Source organism: Eriocheir sinensis, chromosome 16 (assembly GCF_024679095.1).
Source record: "Eriocheir sinensis breed Jianghai 21 chromosome 16, ASM2467909v1, whole genome shotgun sequence".
Classification (NCBI taxonomy): Eukaryota; Metazoa; Arthropoda; class Malacostraca; order Decapoda; family Varunidae; genus Eriocheir; species Eriocheir sinensis.
The window spans coordinates 6,565,262-6,588,449 of NC_066524.1; the positions used below are offsets into that span (position 1 = coordinate 6,565,262).

Sequence of the window (23,188 nt, forward strand, 5' to 3'; positions counted from 1 at the left end):
TAGTGTGACTGGGTGTGATGTGTGGTGTGGTATGGGTGGGTGTGGTGTAAGGTGTGATGTGGTTGGGTATGGTGTGACTCTAATATAGGTGTGATGTATCATGGGGTGTGGCTGGGTGTGATGTGTAACGTGGAGTGACTGGGCGTGGAGGCAGTGACACCTCTCATGTTTAAAGCGTCAATACAGGCCTTATAATGCAGAGATTTTCCTAGATTTTTTTTGTTTTGTTTTTTACAGCACAGAGAGCAACTCAAGGGCAACAAAAAGATGATGTAAAAAAAAGCCTGCTAACTGTTGCTCTCATATAGTGATAAGTAAAGAGTGGCCAAAATAGAGGTCAATTTCGGATGGAGAAGTGTCTTGATACATTCTTCTTGAAAGAGGTCAAGTCATAGGCAGGAGGAAATACAGACAAAGGAAGGCTGTTCCAGAGTTTACCAGTGAAGGGGATGAAAAAATGGAGAGGCTGGTTAACTCTTACATAAGGGGTTTGGACAGTATAGGGATGAGCTAGAGTAGAAAGTCGTGTGCAGCGGGGCCACGGGAGGGGGGAGAGGCATGCAGTTAGCAAGTTCAAAAGAGCAGTCAGCATGAAAATATCAATAGAAGATAGAAAGAGATGCAACATGGCGGCGGAATTTAAGAGGTAGAAGGCTGTCTGTAGGAGGAGGAGAGCTGATGAGACGAAGAGCCTTAGACTCCACTCTGTCCAAGAGAGCTGTGTGACTGGAGCCCCCCTATATGAGGGCGGACAAGGCCCTTATATATGGAAAGCATCTGTGTGGGGGAGAAGAACTGGTGGAGACAATACAGAACGCCCAACCTCGAGGAAGATCGAGGACGCCTTCTTGCACATCACACCCAGCCACACCTTATCATGCATCACATTACACCATGCATCACACCCAGCCACACCACACCTCACACTGCACCTAGCCACACCACACCCAGACTGCACCACAAAGCCGCTGTTGTGCACAAATTTTCCCCGTCCCGATTCGTCATGCAGGATATGCATACAGTGGAACCTCGGTTTTCGTGATTAATCCATTCAAGAAAGTCTGACGAAAACCAAATGTATGAAAACTGAAGCGATATTTCCCATCAGAAAAAATGTAAATCCAATTAATCCGTTCCAGACACCCAAAAATATTAACAAAAAATACATTTAATAGAGAATAACTATAGTTTTACATACAGAAAACAATGAGACATAAATATTAATGACTAAGGAAATGAATAAATGAACATTTAACATCCCTTTTACCTTTATTGAAGACTGCTTAGTGCAATAAAGTCTTTCTATAAGGATGCATCTGCATGTGTCAAAATTACTGGAGAAACAAGTGAACATTTTGAGATAGAAGTGGGCTTAAGACAAGGGTGCGTCATGTCACCATGGTTATTCAATATTTATATGGATGGTGTCATTAGAGAAATGAAGGGCAAAGTTGGAGAAGTTGGAGTAAGACTGTTTGATGAGGGAAGGAAGTGGGTACTGAATTCGATACTGTTTGCTGATGACACGGTGCTCATTGCTGAAAATGAAAGTGACCTACAAAATTTGGTCAGTGTTTTTGATGGTGTCTGTAATAGGAGAAAGCTGAAAGTAAATGTTAACAAAAGTAAAGTGATGGTTTGTGAGCGAAGTAGAAGTGAGGTTGTAGATTTTGTATGCCCATATAGAGTGGGAATTGAATGTGAAAAAGAATGCAAAATAATTTTGAATGGTGAAGAAATGGAGGAGGTCAATGAGTTTAAGTACCTTGGATCAGTTATGTGTAAGCATGGTGGTACGGAGGGAGAGATAAGAGAAAGGGCATTGCAAGGAAGAAGGGTAGTAGGGTCTTTGGGACGAATCATGAATGGCAGAAGTGTGAGCATGGAAGTAAAGGGGGATTTGAGAAATACAATAAAAGTACCGACCCTCACTTTTGCAAGTGAAACATGGGCCTGGAATGAAAGTCAGAGGTCTAGAGTGCAGGCAGTGGAAATCTTGTGGTGTGAGTAGAATGGATGGAATGAGTAATGAAAGTGTGTACGAGCATTTTGGAATGTGTCACGGGGTTGAAGGGAAGAAGTGTGGAGTGGTGGAAGAAGTGAAGCGACAGACCTTAAAGTGGTTTGGCCACATGGAGCGAATGGAGGAGAGTAAGACGACCAGAAGGGTGTATGTGAGTGAGATAGAGGGAGGGAATGCTAGAGGACGACCTCCAGCGAAATGGAGGGATAGGGTGCAAGAGTACGTTGGGGAGAGGGGGGAAAGATCTTTGAAAAACTTTGAGCAGGCAAGGAGGGAGTGTCTGGATAGAGAAAGTTGGAAGCTCTTCTGCCGTAGCCATCCCCTGGTGGGAGCTCTTAGGAGCAGGCGTCGATGAAATGATGATGATGATCTTGTTGGTGTATGGAAGATGGCGAGGAGGGGAGAGGGAGGAGGAGAGATTATTGTTTGGATGGGGAATCCCCCTCCATAAGTACTTCATGTATCAAGGCCCCATCTGGGGTTACTTCCCTATCGCTTGAACACCAAAGTCTTATAAACGTGTTTGTATCTGTAATTTTTTTCCTCGTATTCGGATCAAGGAGGACTGAAATTCACGTATTTTATGCCAATGAGAATATACTAGTACAGTCGGATACGATAAAAGTGTAACCTCCAGGTTTGGCAAGGAGGTTAGCCCGTTTCGGACACCCCCCTCTCTCCCGACCGCTCAACCAATAGCTTTCGCGACCTGGTCATGACCTGACCTGAATGGCTGGCAGACATATAATGCTCCACCCTCTCTCTCTCTCTCCGCCAGCTACTTTTCCTACTATCACCTCGTTTTCGCTTGTCTCACTACTTAATGACCTCCACTTCTCCCTTTCTCCGGCTTTTTTCCTTGTTTCTCTTATAAGTGATTACTCGCTCAATACCTTTCTTTGTTTCTTTGTTTTTCTTTCTCTTTCTCCCTTTTCTCCTTCTTCTTTTCTCCTTCTCCCTTTCAATCTTCTTCTTTATATCTTTCAACCTTCTCTGTCTTTCTTTTTTCCGTCCTTCCTTTCTTTCTTTCTTTCTTCTTCTGTCTCCTCAATTTAGTTCTTTCTTCTTAATTCCTCTTTCTTTCTTTTGTCTCTTCCTTTATATCACACCAAGGTAAATACAAGGAAGGGGAAAGGGAGGAGGAGAGAGAGGATGTAAGAAGGGAGAACAAGGAAAAGGAGTGGAGGAAACAGGGAGAGATAGAGAGTATGAAAACAAGGAGAAAGGAGAAGAGTGTGGGGAGGGAGGAGCAGAAGGGAGTCAGGTCAGGGCTTCCATCAGGACATGACCTGACTCTCCCTTCTGCCCCTCCTTCCCCACACCCTTCACATTTCCCCTTTCTGTGTGTGTGTGTGTGTGTGTGTGTGTGTGTGTGTGTGTGTTTTCATATAATCTAATGGGAAAAGAGAAAGGGAGGAAGAGAATGATAGAGTGAGAGATAAGGCTATAAATAAGGGTGTGTGAGAAAGGAGGAAACGGGAAATGAGTAGAGGACATGGGGCGGGAAAAGAGAGAGAGAGGAAGGGAAGGTCAAGTAAAGGTGAGGAAAAAGGGAGAGAGAAAAGGTGTGAGTAAGAGGAAAAGGGATTAAAAGAAAAACTGGGAGGGAGGTGAAAGGAAAAGAGAAATGAGGAGAAAAATATAGGGATGGAGAGGGAGAAGAAAGAAAGGAGGTATATAGGAGAGCACCAGGGAAAAGCCTAGCGCCGTAACCGCATATATTTCTGAGCATTTTAAGCACTGAATATTTTTTTCCAAAATTGTTGTCTTAAAGTTTAGGGTGCACGGTATACGCCGGAGCGCATTATATGCCGCAAAATACGGTATGTCCCAAGGAAAAGGTTCAAGGGAGGTATGGAGATACCTTGGAAATGCTAAGTTTTCCTTCGAAGATGATGTTGGGAGACGAGCATACGGCTGTAAGTCACGAACGCATGGGATGCTTTGTGTGGGCGCTCGATTCCAGGAAATGAGTGCCCGAGTCACATGGGCAGGCGGATGAGTTTGGTATGGACCATTTTCAACAAAATGAAAACCGAGTGGATGTACAAAAACTGGGAAAAAATTTTGACGACAAAACTCGTCGAAAACTGAATTGTACGAAATCTAGGGCATACAAAAACCGAGGTTTGACTGTATCTATTACGACATCTGTAGGATATGTTGATCTTCCTTTGCTTTTAAGATTGATAAGGGAGTGGATGGAGGAGGCAGTGGCATCTCTAAAGGTTCAAGTGTCAATGCCAGCCTTGTAATGCAAGGATTTTCCTAGTCTGCACGACGGTGTTGTGCACAAGTTTTCCCCGTCCCACAGGAAGCCTTGTGCTACCAGTGTTTGTTGGGTCATTTTCTGTTCCAATACATCACACAGACACCAGAAAAACACTTTCTACCACATCAGCTGATGCATGGTGATTACAATGAATAAATGTGGCAGTTTTTAATAAGAAGTTTCTAACATGTTAACATGCAATTTTTTTCTTTACTACTGTATGGTGGGTAATTTTCAGTTCCAACATATCACACAGACATCAGAGAAACACTCTACCAATGTCAGCCGATGCATGGCGATAAATTTGAATAAATGTGGCAGTTTCTAAAGAGAAGTCTGTATCATATTAACCCCTTCGTGGTTACCTATGTTAGAAAGTGTGTACTCCCCCTGGTCACGAAAAATGGAAAAAAAATTTTTGGCCTAATGAACCCAAAAATATCTCCACATAAAGGAAATAACATGGAAATTTCCTCCTTACCTTTTCTTAAATGCCCTGCCGGCATTTAACTGGCACCTGTGGTGCGGCACTGCCAGACGTAATCTCACCAATGAGATATTATTTTCAACTCTTCCTCTAACAATTGCTTTTCTTTTGCACAACACTACATTCTTATGATACTGTGTCACTATAAGAACACAATTAGTCTCAAAATAGTAATTATGAATGGGAAACATAAAAAGGAAATGTGGCATAACAATTGTTTCCTTTTGTACAACATTATATTCTTATGATAGTGTATGACTATAAGAACACAATGTCTCAAAATAGGCTAGTAATTCTGAACAGGAAACATAAAAAGGAAATGTGGCATAACATGTAACCTACAGTACTGGAGTGAGACCACAGGCGGGTGGGGGAGTCACTCTTGGACGAGACGCATTGCTTTCATCTTCGCTTGATGAACTCCGACGTCTTGCCATCTTCGTTCTGCCACCACATGGTGGATATAAGCACCTAGAGGTGGATGGAGGTGGAAAAGATAGTTGAGTAGGTGATGGTCCAGAGCATATGTTTGAGGAGTAGTCAGCTGCTGCTGCTGGATAATATTCAGATCCACTTGCTGATTGGCTTTCTTCATTTTCTTGAAAAACATAATCTTCATCTTTATCACTATCATCTACTGTAGATTCATTGTCAGTATCACCCTCCTCTTCATTGAAATGCAGCTGAATTTGCTCATAAGTGAGAGCGCCGAGTTGACATCTACGTGCCATACTGTATATGCATGCTCTGAATCAATAAAACAGCTGCGCATAAGTCATCACTTGAGAAAAGATGCTTGACACTTCAATAAATGTAATTATAAGCCGCTAGAGGCATTTCATTCACGTGGGAAAAAAAAATAATAATAAAACGTCATATGACGTGGTTGACCAGAGGGAGTAACAACATTAACACATCAGCTGACGTGGTTGACCACGAACGGGTTAACATCCTATGTGGAGTGAGGTATAATGTGGTTGGGTATAGTGTGAGCCCTGGGGTGTGGAGTGACTGGGTGTGATGTATGGTGTGATGTGTGGTGTGGTTGGGTTTGGTGTGACAGTGTGATAAGCGGTGTAGTGGTGTCTTATTCCGCCCTCACTCCTGCAGGAGTGCCAGCGGCCCCGCACGCATTCTCCACGGGGACGGAGCCCTGCTCACCTAGTCCAGTCTGGATTTAGGCAGTAGGGTTCGCACTGTGTGTTTCATTTAAACAGTCCTTTGACACTCCCGCCATTTAAGCCTGCAATGCCTTGACTCTCGTCACTTCGATATGGTCTGCAGCGCTCGGCAAGGACGTTTACGTGCCAGTTGTACTGCGAAGCACACAGCTTTCCTGCGAACCTTCGCACCAGGGCGTCAATATCATTACTACGTGAAAGTTGAGGCACGCCACCCGGACAGAGGTTAGAGGCATCGCATGGGAAATTTGAACGACTTTATGCGGCGCGCGACAATTTTTTATTATTTTTTTTTAAAAATCAAATATTTTTTTAAACTCCCGCATAAGAGCGAGGTCAGATACAGTGCACCTGGATAACTGAGGGTTTACTGTATATAGTACTTATTACCTTATCATGTTTAACTTATTACCTGGTACCATTGCAACACATCTGCAGTCATAATAAATACAAATTTACAAACAAATTGTTTACATACTCATGCATGTAAAAGTTTATAGAAAGGGCTATTCGGGCCACAGATGTACCAATACACAACAAGTGAAACATCTGCTCGGTATACTGGTGGCCCAATATGTGGTTAACATGTTAACCCCTTCAACATGAGGAGGCGTATACTGCGTCCTTGTGTGCCCCGTACCATATCCAAGGACGCTCATACTACGTCCTTGCATGCCCCATACCATATCCAAGGACGGGTATACTGCGTCCTTGCATGCCCCGTATCACATCCAAGGACATGCATACTGCGTCCTGGCTCGCTCTAGCCATTATATGAGTTATTTAATCGCTATATTTACGCTTACATCTCAAAATTATCAATTAACTTGTGTTTCTTTATGTGCACCATTTAATTCTGCATGTTTTCATATATAATACATGATTATCTTGAGTTTATGGCTGAAAACTTGTTATATTCAATAGCGATATTTGAAATTTGGTGCACGCGGCGATCCCGGTTACGGCGTGGAGCGCTGTTTTGGTCCGGCCATAGTAAGTTTCTTTGTGTGCACCATTTAATTCTGCACGTTTTCATATATAATACAGGTAACTCTCAATTTATGCGAGTATTGCGTCCTTGAAGAGGACGCGTAAATCAAAAACAATGTAAATCAAACAAGAGGTAGGTTTCTGTCGAAAAATAAATACTGTATTTTGCGGCGTATAACACGCACCCCAAACTTTGAGACAACAATTTTGAAAAAAAAAAAGTTCTTAAAATCCTCAGAAATATGTACGGGTTAAAGAACATTGACAATGTACAGTTTCCCAAAATTTATATACTTTTGGTGTAATCTTCACTGCTTGAATTGACAAGTGTCCTTGAGTAAAGCAATGAAAATGGCAGCCGGGCTGGTGTTGTGAGAAACACATCCCCGTAAACATACTGATGATGCACAGCTTGATATCATAATAAGCATATTATTCTCACCATCACTCGTAGGTTATGACAGACAACTAGGCAAGACACAATTCACACGGTTCTGGTGACACGCGGCATGCAGCTGTTTGTTGTTTGGGTGTGGTTGTGTGGTTTTCAAACAATGCAAATGGCGGCCGGGCTGGTGTTGCGAGAAATATCTCCTCGTACATACTGATTATGTACAGCTTCTGAGATCATAATAAGCATATTATTCTCACAGTCACTCGTAGGTTATGACAGACAACTAGGCAAGACACAATTCACGCGCTTCTGGTGACACGCAGCATGCAGCTGTTTGTTGTGTGGGTGTGGTTGTGTGGTTTGTAAACAATGCAAATGGCGGCCGGGCGTGAAATAACTCCTCGTACAAGACTCATGATGTACAGTTTCTGATATCATATTTACCCCATTATTCTCACTAATATTAATAATTAATAATGAACACATGGATATTTTTTCAAATATGATTCTTTTATGTAGCTTGTACTGCTCCTTAGTCATGCAATCGTAAGCCAGCTGTGACATCAAGATCAAGATCATACAAATGGCGCCCGATGGGAAAATGGGATAAAAGCAAGGCATGGGTGATCCTCCACCGATTTAATTTTTGTATAGTAGTTATTTGATCGCCCTGTATTCTATGGTAACATATTATAGTACAGCTATGGACTATGAAGGATCATTAACAATAATAAAGGTATGTTTGCAGTTGTTATTGGATAAGACGAAACACAGACCCTTAAAAACACTCCAAAGAAGAAAAAAAACATTAAAAATTTGTACATTCAGCGTATAATGCGCAGGGCTAAACTTTCAGGCATTTTTGATGTGAAAAAGGTGCGTGTTATACCTTCAGTGGAGAGAGAGAGAGAGAGAGAGAGAGAATATCCATATCACCGAGATATCCAATCCGGCACTCAGTCTCAGCCTCACTTGTCTGAGAAAGAAATGAGGGACAGCATGAGTGCCTGGCTAGTATTGGTACCGGTGCTGAGCAGTTTGGTACCGGTAAAGTACCGTATAGCTGGTACCGTTAGTACTGGTACTGTTACCTGCCCACCCCTATCGTTGAGTAGCGTGGCAGTGTGGGTACTGTATTGTTGTCCAAGTGGCGCGCGGGAAGAACTGAGCTCAGCTGTTTGGCCGTGGCGCTGTGTGAGTCCAGTTGCGTGAGACATCTGGTGGCCACTCCATAAAATATCGCGTATAAGTGGAAAAAACGTGTAAATTAAACAATAACAGTAAAACCCCGATTATCCGAAAGCGGATTATCCGAAAAACCGGATTATCCGAAATTGATCTGGATAATGCAATTAAATTTTTTTTTTTCTATACTAAAACGTTATAAAACATCAAAAATAAATAAAAGTAACTACATATGTACTATATTAACACATTTAAAATTGATAAGAACAGTTAAAATGAATATGCTTTCTAATACGTATTGCCGAAATAGCTTGTAACGAATAGATCAATGTATTAGACAAAAAACATTAAACAAACTCTCAACAACACCACGTCCGCACCTTCGCCCCAGCAAGGACGTAGGTGCGGCGAACGAACAAACTACTGCACGACTACTCTCACACCGTACTCTCAAGACAACGACACAAACACGACTCCCCTCTCCACTCCATGCCACATTCCCCTTCCAACATACGAGTTGCGCGATAATATGAGTCATCATACTGTGTCTCCACCTGCACGATGCATCAAGGTCACACTTGCAAGCTTGCACAACCATTCACAATCGCACTCTGCAACATTCACAATTCAGATCTGCAACGCTCACAAGTATCAACATACACTGGTCCAGACAAGGAGACACACAGACAAACATACAATAAAACATTTACATCACATGTTTTAAGCGTACTACTTTGTTTAGCGTAGCGTGTGTTTGTTTGGTTTCATTGTTTACATCGTCAGTCGGCGGCAGTCGCGTCACACACTTCACACTGGGCAGTCGCATCGCGTTCTACCTGTGCTTTGACCTCACTTCCAAACGAGAAAGCAAGACACAATGCCGACGATCAAACTGGCGGCGATCAAAATGGCGGCCATAAATCCGGATTATCCGAAAAATCGGCTTATCCGAAAGAGGCTTCCCCCCTTCCATTTCGGATAATCGGGGTTTTACTGTATTTGGATTTTGGACTCCGCGTTATTTAAAAAACACGTAAAACAAACTCGCGTAAATCGAGAGTTACCTGTACATGGTGATTATGTTGAGTTTATGGCTGAAAACTTGTTATATGCAATAGTGACATTTGAAATCTGGCGCTGCAGCGATCTGGATACAGCTGGGCGCTGTTTTGGCCCGGCCGTAGTGAAGGGGTTAAGAGGGACCAACGAGGAAAGGCTGGAAGCATTGGGGCTAACAACACTAAAGGAAAAGGAAGGACCGAGAGGACATGATCCAGACTTATAAATTTTTACACGGCCTGGAAAATGTTGACTACACCCAATTCTTTCAGTTGGTCCACGGAGACAACACTATCACTACAAAGGGTCATTGTCACAAACTCCAAAACCCAGAATAAGAACCCAAAAGAAGAAATTTCTTCGATCCAAGGGTAATAAACTACCCGAAAGTGTCGTCAGCAGCCCTTGCGTCAACACCTTTAAAAACACATTTCTGGGTCTGGATCTGGACATTAATGCACAGGGCACCTATCAGGTGCATAACATGCATATTTGTGTTGGCTGTTGGGGGGACGGGGGAGCCGGGTGTGCAAGGGAGGGAAGTGATCAAGTGTAATTGTTGGTGTTGGTGTGTTGTGGTGATAAGTGTGTGTGTATTTGTTTTCTGAATGAGTCTATTGTACCACAGTCTAAAATCTCTTGAGGGAGGCTGTTCCAGTCCCGTATGGTGTGTGGAAAGTATGAGTGCTTGTATGCATCAGTGTTAGTGTGATATGTTTGGTATTTATGGATGTGTGTGTTACAAGTACGTTGACTGTTTGCGTTGTGTAAGTACGTATGTGGGTCAATGTCAATGTGAGTGTTTGTGATCTTGTACATAAGTGTATGTGCGCTTATCTGCGTATGTGAAGAGGTTCCATGTTTATTTGTTGTTTGCACCGTGTTGAGATTCCAGTGTAATTGTTTGTAATGAACCTTGCCGCTTTGGTGTTGATTTGTTCTAACCTATCAATGTTTCTGTGTGTGTAAGGATCCCACACCGTGGAGCAGTATTCAAGTGTTGGTCTCACAAGTGTGTCATAAGCTATCTGTTTAATGTCAGGTGTGCAGTTATATAAATTCCTCCTCAGGAACCCCAGAGTTCAGTTGGCTGTGGCACTGATGTGGTCTATGTGAGTGTTTAACCCGGTAGCAGTGACGGGCCAAATTTGTGGCGGTAAAGATTCGTATTAGGTCCGTGCCAGTATCTCATAATCTACTTTATGAAACATCAGTATCTCTTCATATATCTTTTCTACAAACCTTCAACAGTCATGGAAACGCTTTGAAAATCCAATTCAAGGACTTTTTTTTTACTCTTGAAAATAGGGGATAATGTTTATGAAAGCGCGTCGCCTCCTCTGGCGGCGGTCATGACAACGCCTGCAGTCAAGAGCCGTAAATAGCTCGCAGAGTGTTTAGGGTCAGGGAGCACATTTAAACTACTCCAACCGAACTTTACGACCTACTAACGGGGGGGCTGTACCCCCCTTGACCCCCCCTTCTAACCAGGGGGGGCTTAGCCCCCCCTGGACACCCCCCCACATGTATATGTGATTTATTTCAGCGAGGAGGTATTTCTCGCAACACCGGCTGCACCGTCGCCAGAGGAGGCTGCACCGTCGCCAGAGGAGGCGACGTGCTTTCATAAACATTATCCCCTATTTTCAAGAGTAAAAAAGTCCTTGAATTGGATTTTCAAAGCGTTTCCATGACTGTTGAAGGTTTGTAGAAAAGATATATGAAGAGATACTGATGTTTCATAAAGTAGATTATGAGATACTGGCACGGACCTAAAACGAATCTTAACCTTTGTGGCTTTACCATGTAGCAGCGACAGGCCAAATTTGTGCCATGATTTAAAAACCCCAAAATAGATGATACATAAACTGATCACAAATGCTTTGATATATATTATGAAATGGTTTGTGTGAGTGATGATTTTTTCTTATTTTTCTCTCTCAGAGGGACCATTAAGAAACATGATCCCCGCTGCTGTCGGGTTAAGTTTAGGTTAGTGGAGAGGTGGACACCAAGATACTGTGTGTGTGGACTGATTCTAGGTCTGAATTATGGAAAGTGTAAGTGTGATGGATGGGGTTGTGAGCTCTGGTGAATCTTAACAGTTTGCGCTTGTCTGGGCGGAAATGCATCTGCCAGGTGCACTCCCACCGCTGGAGGGCATCCAAGTCTTTTTGTAGCAGTCTACAGTCATCAGTAGTCTTTACTGCTCTAAACAGCAAAGTAACGTCGGCAAATAGTCTAGTGGAAGAGTTAGGCATCGAGAGTAGAAGTTCATTAATGTACAGGAGGAAAAGAAGGGGGCCTAGAACGGTGCCTTGTGGGACACCTGAAGAAACAGGGACAGTGTCAGATGAAGATCCGTCAAGAAGAACACGCTGAGTCCTGTTAGTAAGAAATGCAGTGATCCAGTGTAGAATAGGTCCTGAAATACCGTAGTATTTCAATTTAAATGGCAGTCTTTTGTGCGGGGCTTTGTCGAAGGCTTTGGCAAAATCTAAAACAATAGTGTCAACTTGTTTAATGTCACGTCGGTCAAGTAGCCTCGTCATGTCGTATTATGTAGTAATGAGTTGCGATTCACACGAGCGTTTAGGTCGAAAGCCGTGTTGAGTCAGTAAGGATGTTGTTTGTGTCAATTTGACAACTTTGAGAGAGATGCACAGAGAAGAGGCACCCTTGTGAGTAGTTAGCTCCCTGCTCTTTTCTATCACTAAGGTAAACAATCACCAAGGTAAACAAAAGCCAAGTTTACATCTGGTAGCTGAGCAAACAATTATAACCAATCTTAGCCCTTATACTAATAATACTGTGTGGTGCTCATGCAACTAAGACAACGATTTGCAGGGTACCTCATCGTGCCAGGATGGGGCGGCTCGGTCAACACTACCGCTGGCCTTCACGTGCTGTCCACCGCCGTTGCCGCTGGTGTGTTTGTGTTGGGGACAGTGTTGCCAGCACACCGCGGGCTCTCAGTTCTGTTCAGTTGAAGGTCGGGGAGATAGCCTTTGCAACGGCCTCCCCTAATTATATGCTTCCTCCTATTTATTATTGGATGGTTGTGCATGTCTGCTTCTTTAATTTTCCCTTTTCTTCCAGAACTCATACAGAACTCGTTTCACTTCTTCTTTGTCAATAGCAATTCACCAGTCAATGCAGTTTTCTTTGAAGGGTATGTGGTTGTTGGAACAGAGCCTATGGTTGGTATTGTCAAATGCTCCCACCCCTCACACCACCTATTTCCAAAGGTCAGAAAGGAGGTTAATCGAGTTCTAATGAGTGTTCTTTTAGGTTCGGTACAGAAGAAGGCTCAGACTACCACCAGGGTCATAAAAGTACCCCTGGAAATGCCCTAAACTCCCACGAAAGACTAGTAAATTACGTGTTCTCGGGCGCAGAAATGTTTTAAAATATGGCCCTATATGTCACGTACTGTTCCATCTTCTTTCTCTTCTTTTGACCTGTTCCGCTCTGCATCGCTTAATTCTTAGGTCCTCCTTGGTACTTCTCTACACTTTTACTTCACAACACTCACTTACTTCACAGTGCACACGTATAGCCTATAAGTCATTCCAGGAGAATCAGGCGGTCCCGACATAGGCGGCCCTGTGTATAAGGCTGCTGGGCGCCATTTTTGGCCCTTCGAGCACCGCGCCCACTTTGAACTGAGGTAATAAAAACATAATTTTACCTACTTTGGAAGCGGATTCGTCTGCTTTTTAATGTAACAATGCCTTGCTGCCTAGCCTTCGGCTGAAGCAACATGCCACAGAGGGGATACAAAGTGTATAATTTAACTGCAAGGCAGCTGAGAAGACAGACAGAGGTGTGCTAACAGTCAGTCGTCTTGGGAGGAAACCATCGGTATGTTATGACAGCAAAACACACTCACTGCCATTGTGTGTCTTGCTGTCATAACCGGCCTCCCTTTTTACTGTCAATGGAAAATTGGAAATCATTGTGAGAGAAGCACAGCTAAAAGGATTGAAACAATCGTTCACATCAGGTCCAGCCATCGAAGCTGATGAGGGAAGCTGTGGCCCTTATGGCCAAAATTATTGGATGTGATCTCTCCCACAGGGCTCTAACTGTTATTACAGACTCACAATGGATATTTCACAGTCTCATCAAGCAGGGGCGGATCCAGAAAATCAATTTTTTTTGGGGGGCCGATGGTAAAATTTCATAAGTTAGCGACAGCCTCAAAACAGTGAAGACCAATGGATAGTGATGGCGGTTCTTTATAGTACCGGAGCCGCCCGGGTGGGTTGGCTAGTAGACTGCCATGAGCCACCCGAGCGGCTTTTCACACACCCTTTATTTTGTTCCATCACTGTGCATTTATAGTAATTATTACGGTATATTTTTTCATAGGTAACCATCCTCAACAATGAAACTTCATCATTCGAAACCTTATATGCTTATTAGTAATGGATAGTCTGTAAAAGAATGAACTATACATAAAGTTACTTATGATGATGTCGGCACGAGCGACATTAGGCTATTGGATATTATATTATTGTTGTGCTGGAAGCTTCCTCCGGCGTCCATGGGGCTCTAGAAGGCTCCGGGAAGAGCGAGCAGGGGGGCGGGGAGCAAAGCCTCGTCCGCGCCCGCGAAATGCCAGGCGGGAACTGTTGCCAACTCGCACATACTTTTGCTACATGTTCTTGTATGATCTAAAATATACTGTAACATTCTAGACTGTACTGTTCTGGATATATATAGGAGAAGAGGGCGAGAGAGTCCAGCCCCAGTCATAGTAAGCTAGTGGTAAGTGAAGAGTCAGAGTGAAGTGTACTACTTTGGAAGAATATTAAACTACAGAAGCTGTGCAAAGTGTTTACATATCTCCCTCCCACGGAGTCTTGTGACGGCGACACGGAACCCAAGTAACACGTCCGGCATAACATTGGCGTCAGGAGTGTAGGCATTTGTTTTTTTCGCCATGGAGACTCGTTCCCAAGCTGCCCAGAGGGACGACGTGTTGACTGAACTTTTGGAAGCCTTGAGACTACAGGGGGAGAAACAAGAAAGAGCACACCAAGAACTCAAAGAACAACAAGAATGAGCACAGCAACAACAAGAAAGAGCACAGCAACAACAAGAAAGAACCCTTCAAGAACTCAAAGAACAACAAGAAAGAGCACAGCAACAACAAGAAGGAACACTCCAATAACTCAAAGAACAACAAGAAAGAGCACAGCAACAACAAGAAGGAACACTCCAAGAACTCAAAAAACAACAAGAAAGAGCACAGCAACAACAAGAAAGGCAGATACAGGGGGCTGGCGCAGGCGCTGGAGCAACGTACGATATGGGACCAAGCACCAGAATTAACGAGCTCTTCAGGGTTAAGTTCAGAACCCGCAACAGGAGGCGCGGCGAGTCTCTTCAGGAACTCGCTCAGGACCTTGAGAGCATGGCGCACAAGGCATACCCAGGTGCCACCCCTGACCTGCTGACGGTTTTGCTGCGTGATCAATTCATCGATGCCCTGAACAGCCCTCAGCTGAAGATACAAGTGAAGCAAGCTAAGCCAACATCAATGCAGGAAGCTCTGGCACGTGCCATGGAGTTTGAGTCCTTTGTTAGGTCTAGTTGGTCAAGCTTCAGGGACGACTCGACTTCTGGCTTTAGGGCACGAAAGGGCGCTGTCAGCGACACAGACAGGTTCCAAGGAACGTGCTGGTACTGCGAGAAGGTTGGGCACAAGGAGAACGAATGCTATAAGAGGAAGAAGGAATATGAAGGTGGCGCTAAGAAGAAGCCCAGGGAAGGACCCAAGTGCTGGACCTGTGGAGAAAAGGGGCACTGGAAGAATGAGTGTCGGAAAAATGTGCCCTCGGCGAGGGACCACCACTCGGGCGAGGGAAGAAGCAGAACTGGGGCCGTATACACAAATATTCTAAGAATAATACTAAGCCTTGCACTTAACAACTTTTAGCTAAGCATAGGCCCTTAAGTATTACTTAGAATTCCCCTTAGCGGACTCTAAGCTAAGTATTTTTTGAGCAAAATACCGGTATGAAGTGCATCGCATAGCAAAACGACAACTTGCAAAAGCATTGTATATAGCTACCACAGGACATATTATGCAAAGATGAAATAGCTATAATGCATTCAACACGTTATCTATCTGTACACAAAAGCTTGTTTGGAAACAATAGACACATCAATGGAGTAAATGATCGACATAAACAAGCCTTCTTCTTCTTCCTCTTGTGGTCTTTATTGCCTATGATCGTTATAAAGGTGCATCTTTTCATGTTTCCGGTGTACATCCACTATTCTTTTATGTGTTTTGGTAAAATATGTATATTACTGCCTCGACGTCGTCTCCTCAGCCGCCGGTGACAACAAAGGCGTAGCGCGAAGCGTATCACACGGAATTACCAAATAATAAAAGTAGACAAGTCAAAAACAAACTAAATCTAACCAGACCTGACCAAACCTAACTATACCTAGCCTATGACCAACCTAACCTGACCCCTCTACCGCCAAAATGCAATGTGCTAAGATGCGTTAATTCACACTCCTCAATAGTTTGAAGTTTCTTCAATATTCAAGCTGTTTGTCACTGTACTGTATTCAGAGACCAACATACAGCACATAATGCATTAGCCTCACGTGAGATGGCTACCATAATTTCAGACTCGTGTGTTCAGTGACTTTCTTGTTTATTTATTTATATATATATATATCAACTTTCAGTCAGGTTACTCTGGTATATCTTTGCCTCAGTGGGTCAAGGCACACAATCATTAGTACTATTATAAAATGTTCTAATGTTTCCCGAGCTTCTACACCTATCTGATGTACTATAGATAGGTATAGGTACTTCTCCATTCACAGAGGCCACTTTTCTCAACTATCTTTGACAGGTCTCCCATTCACATTGTTTCACTCTGCTCCAGTGTCATCATATGCTTTCCCTCTCTGTATATTTCCTTTTTCCAAAGGGGATTGTCTTGAATTTCCAGTGTTATATTAATTTGGCCCACCGGTGTTCACTCATTTCCTCTCTTTGAAACTCAGCTTCCCCTTTGTTAACCTTTCTCAGAAGCTTCACCCCATTTCCCCTGAGAGCATGTGAACACTATCATGCCAACTGGTCTTGAATGACTTCTAATCTCCCGACATCTTAAGTCTTAGTTTTGCTGACCCATACAAGATAGCTGTGGGGTTACTACTTTCCCCATCCAAAAGCAACTTCCATATTCATACTGGCTAATTTCCCTTCTCTACCACTGATGTTAACACCCGTCATTTTCCTTACCTTGGCTTCATTCAGTTTTCTTTGTGCTTTCTCCTATGGCCTCCTTGCTTATCTCAAATACTAAATAACCATGTGTTTCTATTACCTCTAAGATATTGTTTCCCAGCACCCGCTGTCCTACTGCTGGTGTGAATTTCCATTATTATGTTTAAAGATAAGTTTCCATTCCATACCAAAGTCATTTAGGATCAGGCAAAATCCTTCCACTAATACTACATCATCTGCATAACCTAGGCAAAGCAATACAACTTCTGATGTGTGGGGCTTTATTACTTTTGCCTATATCCACATATACACTTGGAGGAGGGGGAATGATTATGAGCAGAAAGGATTGATTGATTATGTGGCAGTAGATGGAAGACTGAGAAAGGATATCTGTGACGCGAAGGTAGTAAGCGGGATGTTCGATGGCTCTGACCATCTTGCAAAAGTGGGTGTTTGAAAAGAAAGGTGAAGTAAAAAAGGAGATACTGAAGATAGAAAAGTTACAGGAAAAAAGAAATAAAAGATGAGTATAACATGAAATGGCAGAGGCCTTAAGTGAAAAATGGGAAAGTGTGATAGTACAGATACTGAAAAAGTTTTTAGAACATTTAAAGAAGTAGTGTTAACTACAACAAAAAAGTGGTAGGGATGAAAGTGGTGAGAGATGGAAAAAGAAAAGGAAATTCATGGTGGACAGAAGAGATAAGGAGGATAGTAAAAGAGAAAAGGGAACTTTTTTAAGAAAACTTAAGAAAGAAATGTGGTTGAGCAAGTAAAAAGGGAAAGGAAAAAGAAATATAGAGAATGCAAAATGAAATTAAAACAAGCAATAAAAGAAAGTAAGAAGAGAGTTGGTGAAGACTTTGGAAAAGACTAAGTGAAAAATATAAAGGGAACAGGAAATCATATTGGAAAGAAGTAAAAAATTAAAGAAAAGCATCACCCCAATAATATCTCCCCAAGGAAAATTAATGAAGTTATGGGTGAGAATGGAAAGATGTTCAAAGACGGGGAAGCTGTGAAAGAGACATGGAGAGAATATTTCAAAAACTTAATGAATTTTGATGATGGACATCCAGCAGCTGTTACAGCAACAGTTTTGAGCGGAGGTAGAGGAGGAGTATATAAAGAAAGAAGTATAACATATGAAGAAGTAAATCAGGCATTAAAAAGATTAAAAAATGGAAAAGCAGCAGGAACTGATGGAATCAATCAAATATTTTCCTTCAGGATGGTAGGAGAAAAAATAATAGCAAAAGGAAAGAAACTATACGCTGCCTTCATGGACTTTGAAAAAGCTTACGACAGATTCGATTGGATTGCATTGTGGGATGTTTTAAAGATTTATGGTGTGGGAGGAAAACTGCTTAGTGCAATAGTCTTTCTATGAGGGTGCATCTGCATGTGTCAAAATTGGTGGAGAAACAAGTGAACATTTTGAGATAAAGGTGGGATTAAGGCAGGGGCGTGTCATGTCACCATGGTTGTTCAATATTAATATGGATGGTGTCATGGGAGAAATAAAGGGCAAAGTTGGAGTAAAAATGTACGCTGAGGGAAGGCAGTGGGTGCTGAATTCAATCCTGTTTACTGATGACACAGTGCTCATTGCAGAAAATGAAAGTGACTTACAAAACTTGGTCAGTGATTTTCATAGCGTCTGTAAAAGGAGAAAGCTGAAAGTAAATGTCAACAAAAGTAAAGTGATGGTTTGTGAGGGGAGTAGAAGTGAAGTTGTAGATTTTGTATGCCCATATAGAGTGGGAACTGAATGTGAAAAAGAATGCAAAATAATTCTGAATGGTGAAGAAATGGAGGAGGTCAATGAGTTTAAGTACCCTGGATCAGTTATCAGTTGAAAATACAATAATAGTACCAACCCTCACATATGCAAGTGAAACATGGGCCTTGAATGAAAGTCAGAGGTCTAGAGTGCAGGCAGTGGAAATGAGTTATTTGAGGAGTGCTTGTGGTGTGAGTAGAATGGATGGAATAAGTAATGAAAGTGTGTATGAGCGTTTTGGAATGTGTCACAGGGGTGAAGGGAATGAGTGATTTTAAAGTGGTTTGGCCACATGGAGCGAATGGAGGAGAGTAAGATGACCAGAAGGGTGTATGTGAGATTGAGGGAGGGAATGTTAGAGGACGACCTCCAGTGAAATGGAGAGATAGGGTGCAGGAGTACGTTAGGGAGAAGGATGAGAGATCCTTGAGAAACTTTGAGCAGGCAAGGATGGAATGTCCGGATAGAAAGATGGAAACTCCTGCCGTGGCCATCCCCTGGTGGGAGCTCCTAAGGGCAGGCGTCGATGAGATGATGATGATAAATGAATTGAGAGGAATCACAGCAGAAATGTTGAAGTGTGGAGATGAAGTTACTATATGAATGGTCAAGATATGTGAAGTGGCCTGGGAAGGGGGGGGGAGGTCCCAGCAGACTTGACAAAAGCCATCATGGTCCCAGTTTACTAAGGGAAGGGCAGGAGAGGGGAGGTGGGAGTTGTAGGGGTATAAGTCTGCTGAGTGTAGGCTACCGGAAAGGTATGGAAAAGTCCTAATTGAGACTGCGCAAAGACTTACAGAAGAGAAAATCAGTGAAGAACAAGGAGACTTCAGGAAGGGAAGAGGATGTGTGGATCAGATATTTTCCTTCAGGATGGTGTTTTATTAGAAAAAATATTAGCAAAAGGAAAAAATACTATGCTGCCTTCATGGATCTAGTTATTCTAAAGAAAGTTTATGACAGAGTCGATTGGCTGGCATTGTGGGACGTCTTAAAGATATATGGTGTGGGAGGAAAACTGCTTTATGCAATAAAGTCTTTCTATGAGGATGCATCTGCATGTGTCAAAATTACTGGAGAAACAAGTGAACATTTTAAGATGAAAGTGGGCTAAGGCAGGGGTGTGTCATGTCATCATGGTTGTTCAATATTTATATGGATGGTGTTATGAGAAATGAAGGGCAAAGTTGGGGAAATTGAAGTAAAAATGTATGCTGAGGGAGGGAGGGAAGTGGGTGATGAATTCAATCCTGTTTGCTGATAACACATTGCTCAATGCAAAAAATGAAAGTGACTTACAAAATCTGGTCAGTGTTTTCGATAGTGTACGTAAAAGGAGAAAGTTGAAAGTAAATGTCAACAAAAGTAAAGTGATGGTTTGTGAGCGGAGTAGAAGGGAGGTTGTAGAGTTTGTATGCCCATATAGAGTGGGCATTGAATGTGAAAAAGAATGCCAAATAATTTTGAATGGTGAAGAAATGGAGGAGGTTAACGAGTTTAAGTACCTTGGATCAGTTATGTGCAAGCATGGTGGTACAGAAGAAGAGAAAAGAGAAAGGGCATTGCAAGGATTGACTGATTGGAGGAGAAGCTGCGGATCCATCTCTGGCATGCCATCTCATTGTTGGGGGCTGAATTTCTCCATGGCATGGACTGGACCTCTGCCGGACAGCTGGAGAAAGCTGCCATGGCACAAACCCGACTGATGGAGACAACTGATTTCTTCTTCCACATCATGTTTGGCCCTGAAATATGAGTACAAGTTCAAATAAACAACATAATATATATATATAGGGAGGCGGTGGCCTAGTGGATAAGGTGGTGAGCTTGGGATCGGACTGATGTCGACGCATGGGTTCGAATCCCCACCAGTGCCTATACTTTGCATAGTGGCTAAAATATAAATATATCAGTATATATATATATATATATATATATATATATATATATATATATATATATATATATATATATATATATATATATATATATATATATATATATATTAATATGTTTTCTTGATTAGTGTACTATACTAAAAGAGGTTAACCTGGTAGCTGCAGGGATCATGTTTCTTAAAGGTCCCTCCGAGCGAGAAAAATGAAAAAATCATCACTCCATAAACCATTTCATAATATATATCAACACATTTGTGATCAGTTTATGCATCATCTATTTTGGGGTTTATATCATGACAAAAATGTGGCCCATCGCTGGTACGGTAAAGCCACAAATTTGGCCTGTTGCTGCTACCAGGTTAAGTTGGACTATGAATGGACAGATGTTGTTTTAGAGCATCTGAAATAAACTTATGGGACTGATATATGATAATTAAATCTGTGATATTTATTAAGATGTGTCCAGTGATTTAATTGGCAAGAATTGCAAAACACAAGCTAAGAAAATAAAAGTACTGAACTGATTGACGTATCGACACGGAAATGGCCGTCGGAGAAATAAGAATGGATTAGTAATTAATATACGAAGCAAGAACTAAAAGACATTGCATCGACATAAGTATATGATAGAATAATAGGCATTATCTACATGAGTTATTTACTGCACAGTGCACACTATGGGCTGGCAACGTTGTCTTATTTTCTAGCAATTGAAGTTGCTTATATTGTGCATTATATTCTTGCATGGGAATGACTGCTTGATGCTGGATGATAAAACTAAATGATTAAACAATAATGTTATGTGGCGAATACCAGCTTGAGGTCACTCTAGGTCTAGGAGGACTTGCTCGTTGTTGTCAATGTCATCACGATCACTGCAAATAGATACATTACAATTAGACATGCTTTGGTACCTGCCCTATATCTATATCTATACTTGTCCAGAAGTCAAAACTCTTGACTCATGGACCAATTTGCAATTTTTTTGTTCAAAAGATTTTAGCATTGTTGATTGACTTTAATAGCTATTTGGGAGTAAGACTAAGAATAATCATAAAATTCACTTTTAGATCTTCATAAGAAAGGAAGCTGCAAATAACAAAAGCCATAATATACTGTGAACTAATTAATTTTAAATGTGAAAAAAGACATGACCAAAACAAATTAAACAATACTACAATGCTAGCTAGCATGGGTATTAGTATCATTTGCAACACCCAGGGATTCCTGGGAGGTATTTTACAGGAAGGATAGCTACTGTTAGTTAAGTAGGATCAATGAGGTTAGGTGACGTTTATAATTTTTGTTAAGTTAAAATAAGGCAACATTCTGAATGATAGTTAGTTTGGTAAAAATTTACGTCCAAAATCAAAATGTTTGTTTAAAAAATAGTCAGTAACACAAATCGGAAATTTATCTGAGTTAGGAGAGGTGAACTTATATTAAGTTAGGTATGTCAGAGCAAGGTTTCTAAACAAGTTGATTTAGGATTAAAGGAAAAAGTCATAAGTGATGCAAGCTTGAGTACTAGAGCAAGTTCGGTTTAGAGCTACCGGTACGTCAAATTGATTTGGTTTGGTTACTAAAAATAAGCAAAGGAAGGTAATTTTGTTAGGACACTTCTGACATTTAAGTTAGGTTAAAAATATCAACTTTTCTAAATAATTGCTGATTTGGTTAAAACTGGCTATCTTAAATAACAGATTAAGTTGAAATAACTATATGTCAATGATAAATTTACCCAGGTTAGGTTTGGTTTATCGTTGCTGGGAGTTAGTCATGTAAAAATTAAATAACAGACACTAGTGACCCAAATAGGTATTGTTTAGGGTTTGGTAAGATTGGTGGGAAACGTTTGTTGAAGTCAGTCACAAGATTAACAGGTGTGTTAGGTTTAAAGAGTTGAATATTGTAAAGGATAAGTCTGGCGAGGTAAAATATTGGCTCACCTGTGTTCGTTCCTTGGGCAGGAGTCTGTGGCTGCCGGTGTTGATCACAGGTAAGATACACGTGCACCAGTGATGACTGGACCTTCACAGACTACCTAAGGTGAGTGATAACCGACACTGGATGCCCTCCAGGCGATGGCTGGGGGCTGTATAACGCCAGCCACACACTGCGGCCCGCGGGGCTTCCAGCAAGGTTACTCCCAGGGCTCCTTGTGTGACAGCCTGTGGATGGTGGCAGGCGGTCACCAGCCATCGCTTGGAGGGTCTCCAGTGTCTGTTATCACTCAATCTCTGTCAGTCTGTGAAGGTTGCACCTGCATTTTACCTGTCAGCGAACACCACTTCAGTCGTGATGGCCATGTAGGTGTTTCCAAGGTCCGCCTCGCCGAACCACTCATCTCAGCACGGTCAGCACAGTCCACAGATATTTCAGGATGCGTTTCAAATCATTACACGCCTCCAATTCGTCTAGACGAGGCAGATATATTAGGAGGTGATGCCTTTCATCCCGCTGTAATCCACCATGTTGCAATACTTATGCATTTTTAACGGTGCTAAGGGAGCCCCTTCCCCGCCTTAAATTTTCCGCCCGCTAAGTGCTCCAGCTTCAGCGCTAAGCGGCCCAGCGCCATTTTAAGTAGAAAACTTAACGATTCTTTGCCGTTAAGTGCACTTAGCGATGCTAAGAACTTTTGTGTATACC

General features: G+C 42.2%; 1 protein-coding gene and 1 long non-coding RNA gene across 7 annotated transcripts in view; both read right to left on the bottom strand.

Moving 5' to 3' along the window:
- LOC126999218 (uncharacterized) overlaps positions 1–12,821 on the bottom strand; it is a 152,070-nt gene extending 139,249 nt beyond the window's left edge. The window contains exon 1 of one of the 5 annotated variants that reach the window (XM_050861549.1): positions 12,444–12,818. In XM_050861549.1, the coding sequence (XP_050717506.1) occupies positions 12,444–12,448 (5 nt within the window). In that variant the 5' untranslated portion in view covers positions 12,449–12,818. Of the gene's footprint in view, positions 1–12,443 lie in introns of all 5 variants that reach the window. The other 4 variants (XM_050861548.1, XM_050861547.1, XM_050861546.1 and 1 more) reach the window with 4 other exon arrangements.
- Positions 12,822–19,942: 7,121 nt separating this feature from the next.
- Positions 19,943–23,188, bottom strand: LOC126999222 (uncharacterized). 2 transcript variants are annotated; one of them, XR_007753151.1, is made up of 4 exons: positions 22,800–23,188; positions 22,486–22,567; positions 21,350–21,411; positions 19,943–20,383 (listed from the first exon to the last, which is right to left on the bottom strand). It is a non-coding gene; the product is annotated as an uncharacterized LOC126999222 (long non-coding RNA). The 2 variants fall into 2 exon arrangements; XR_007753150.1 differs by having other exon boundaries at positions 22,486–23,188.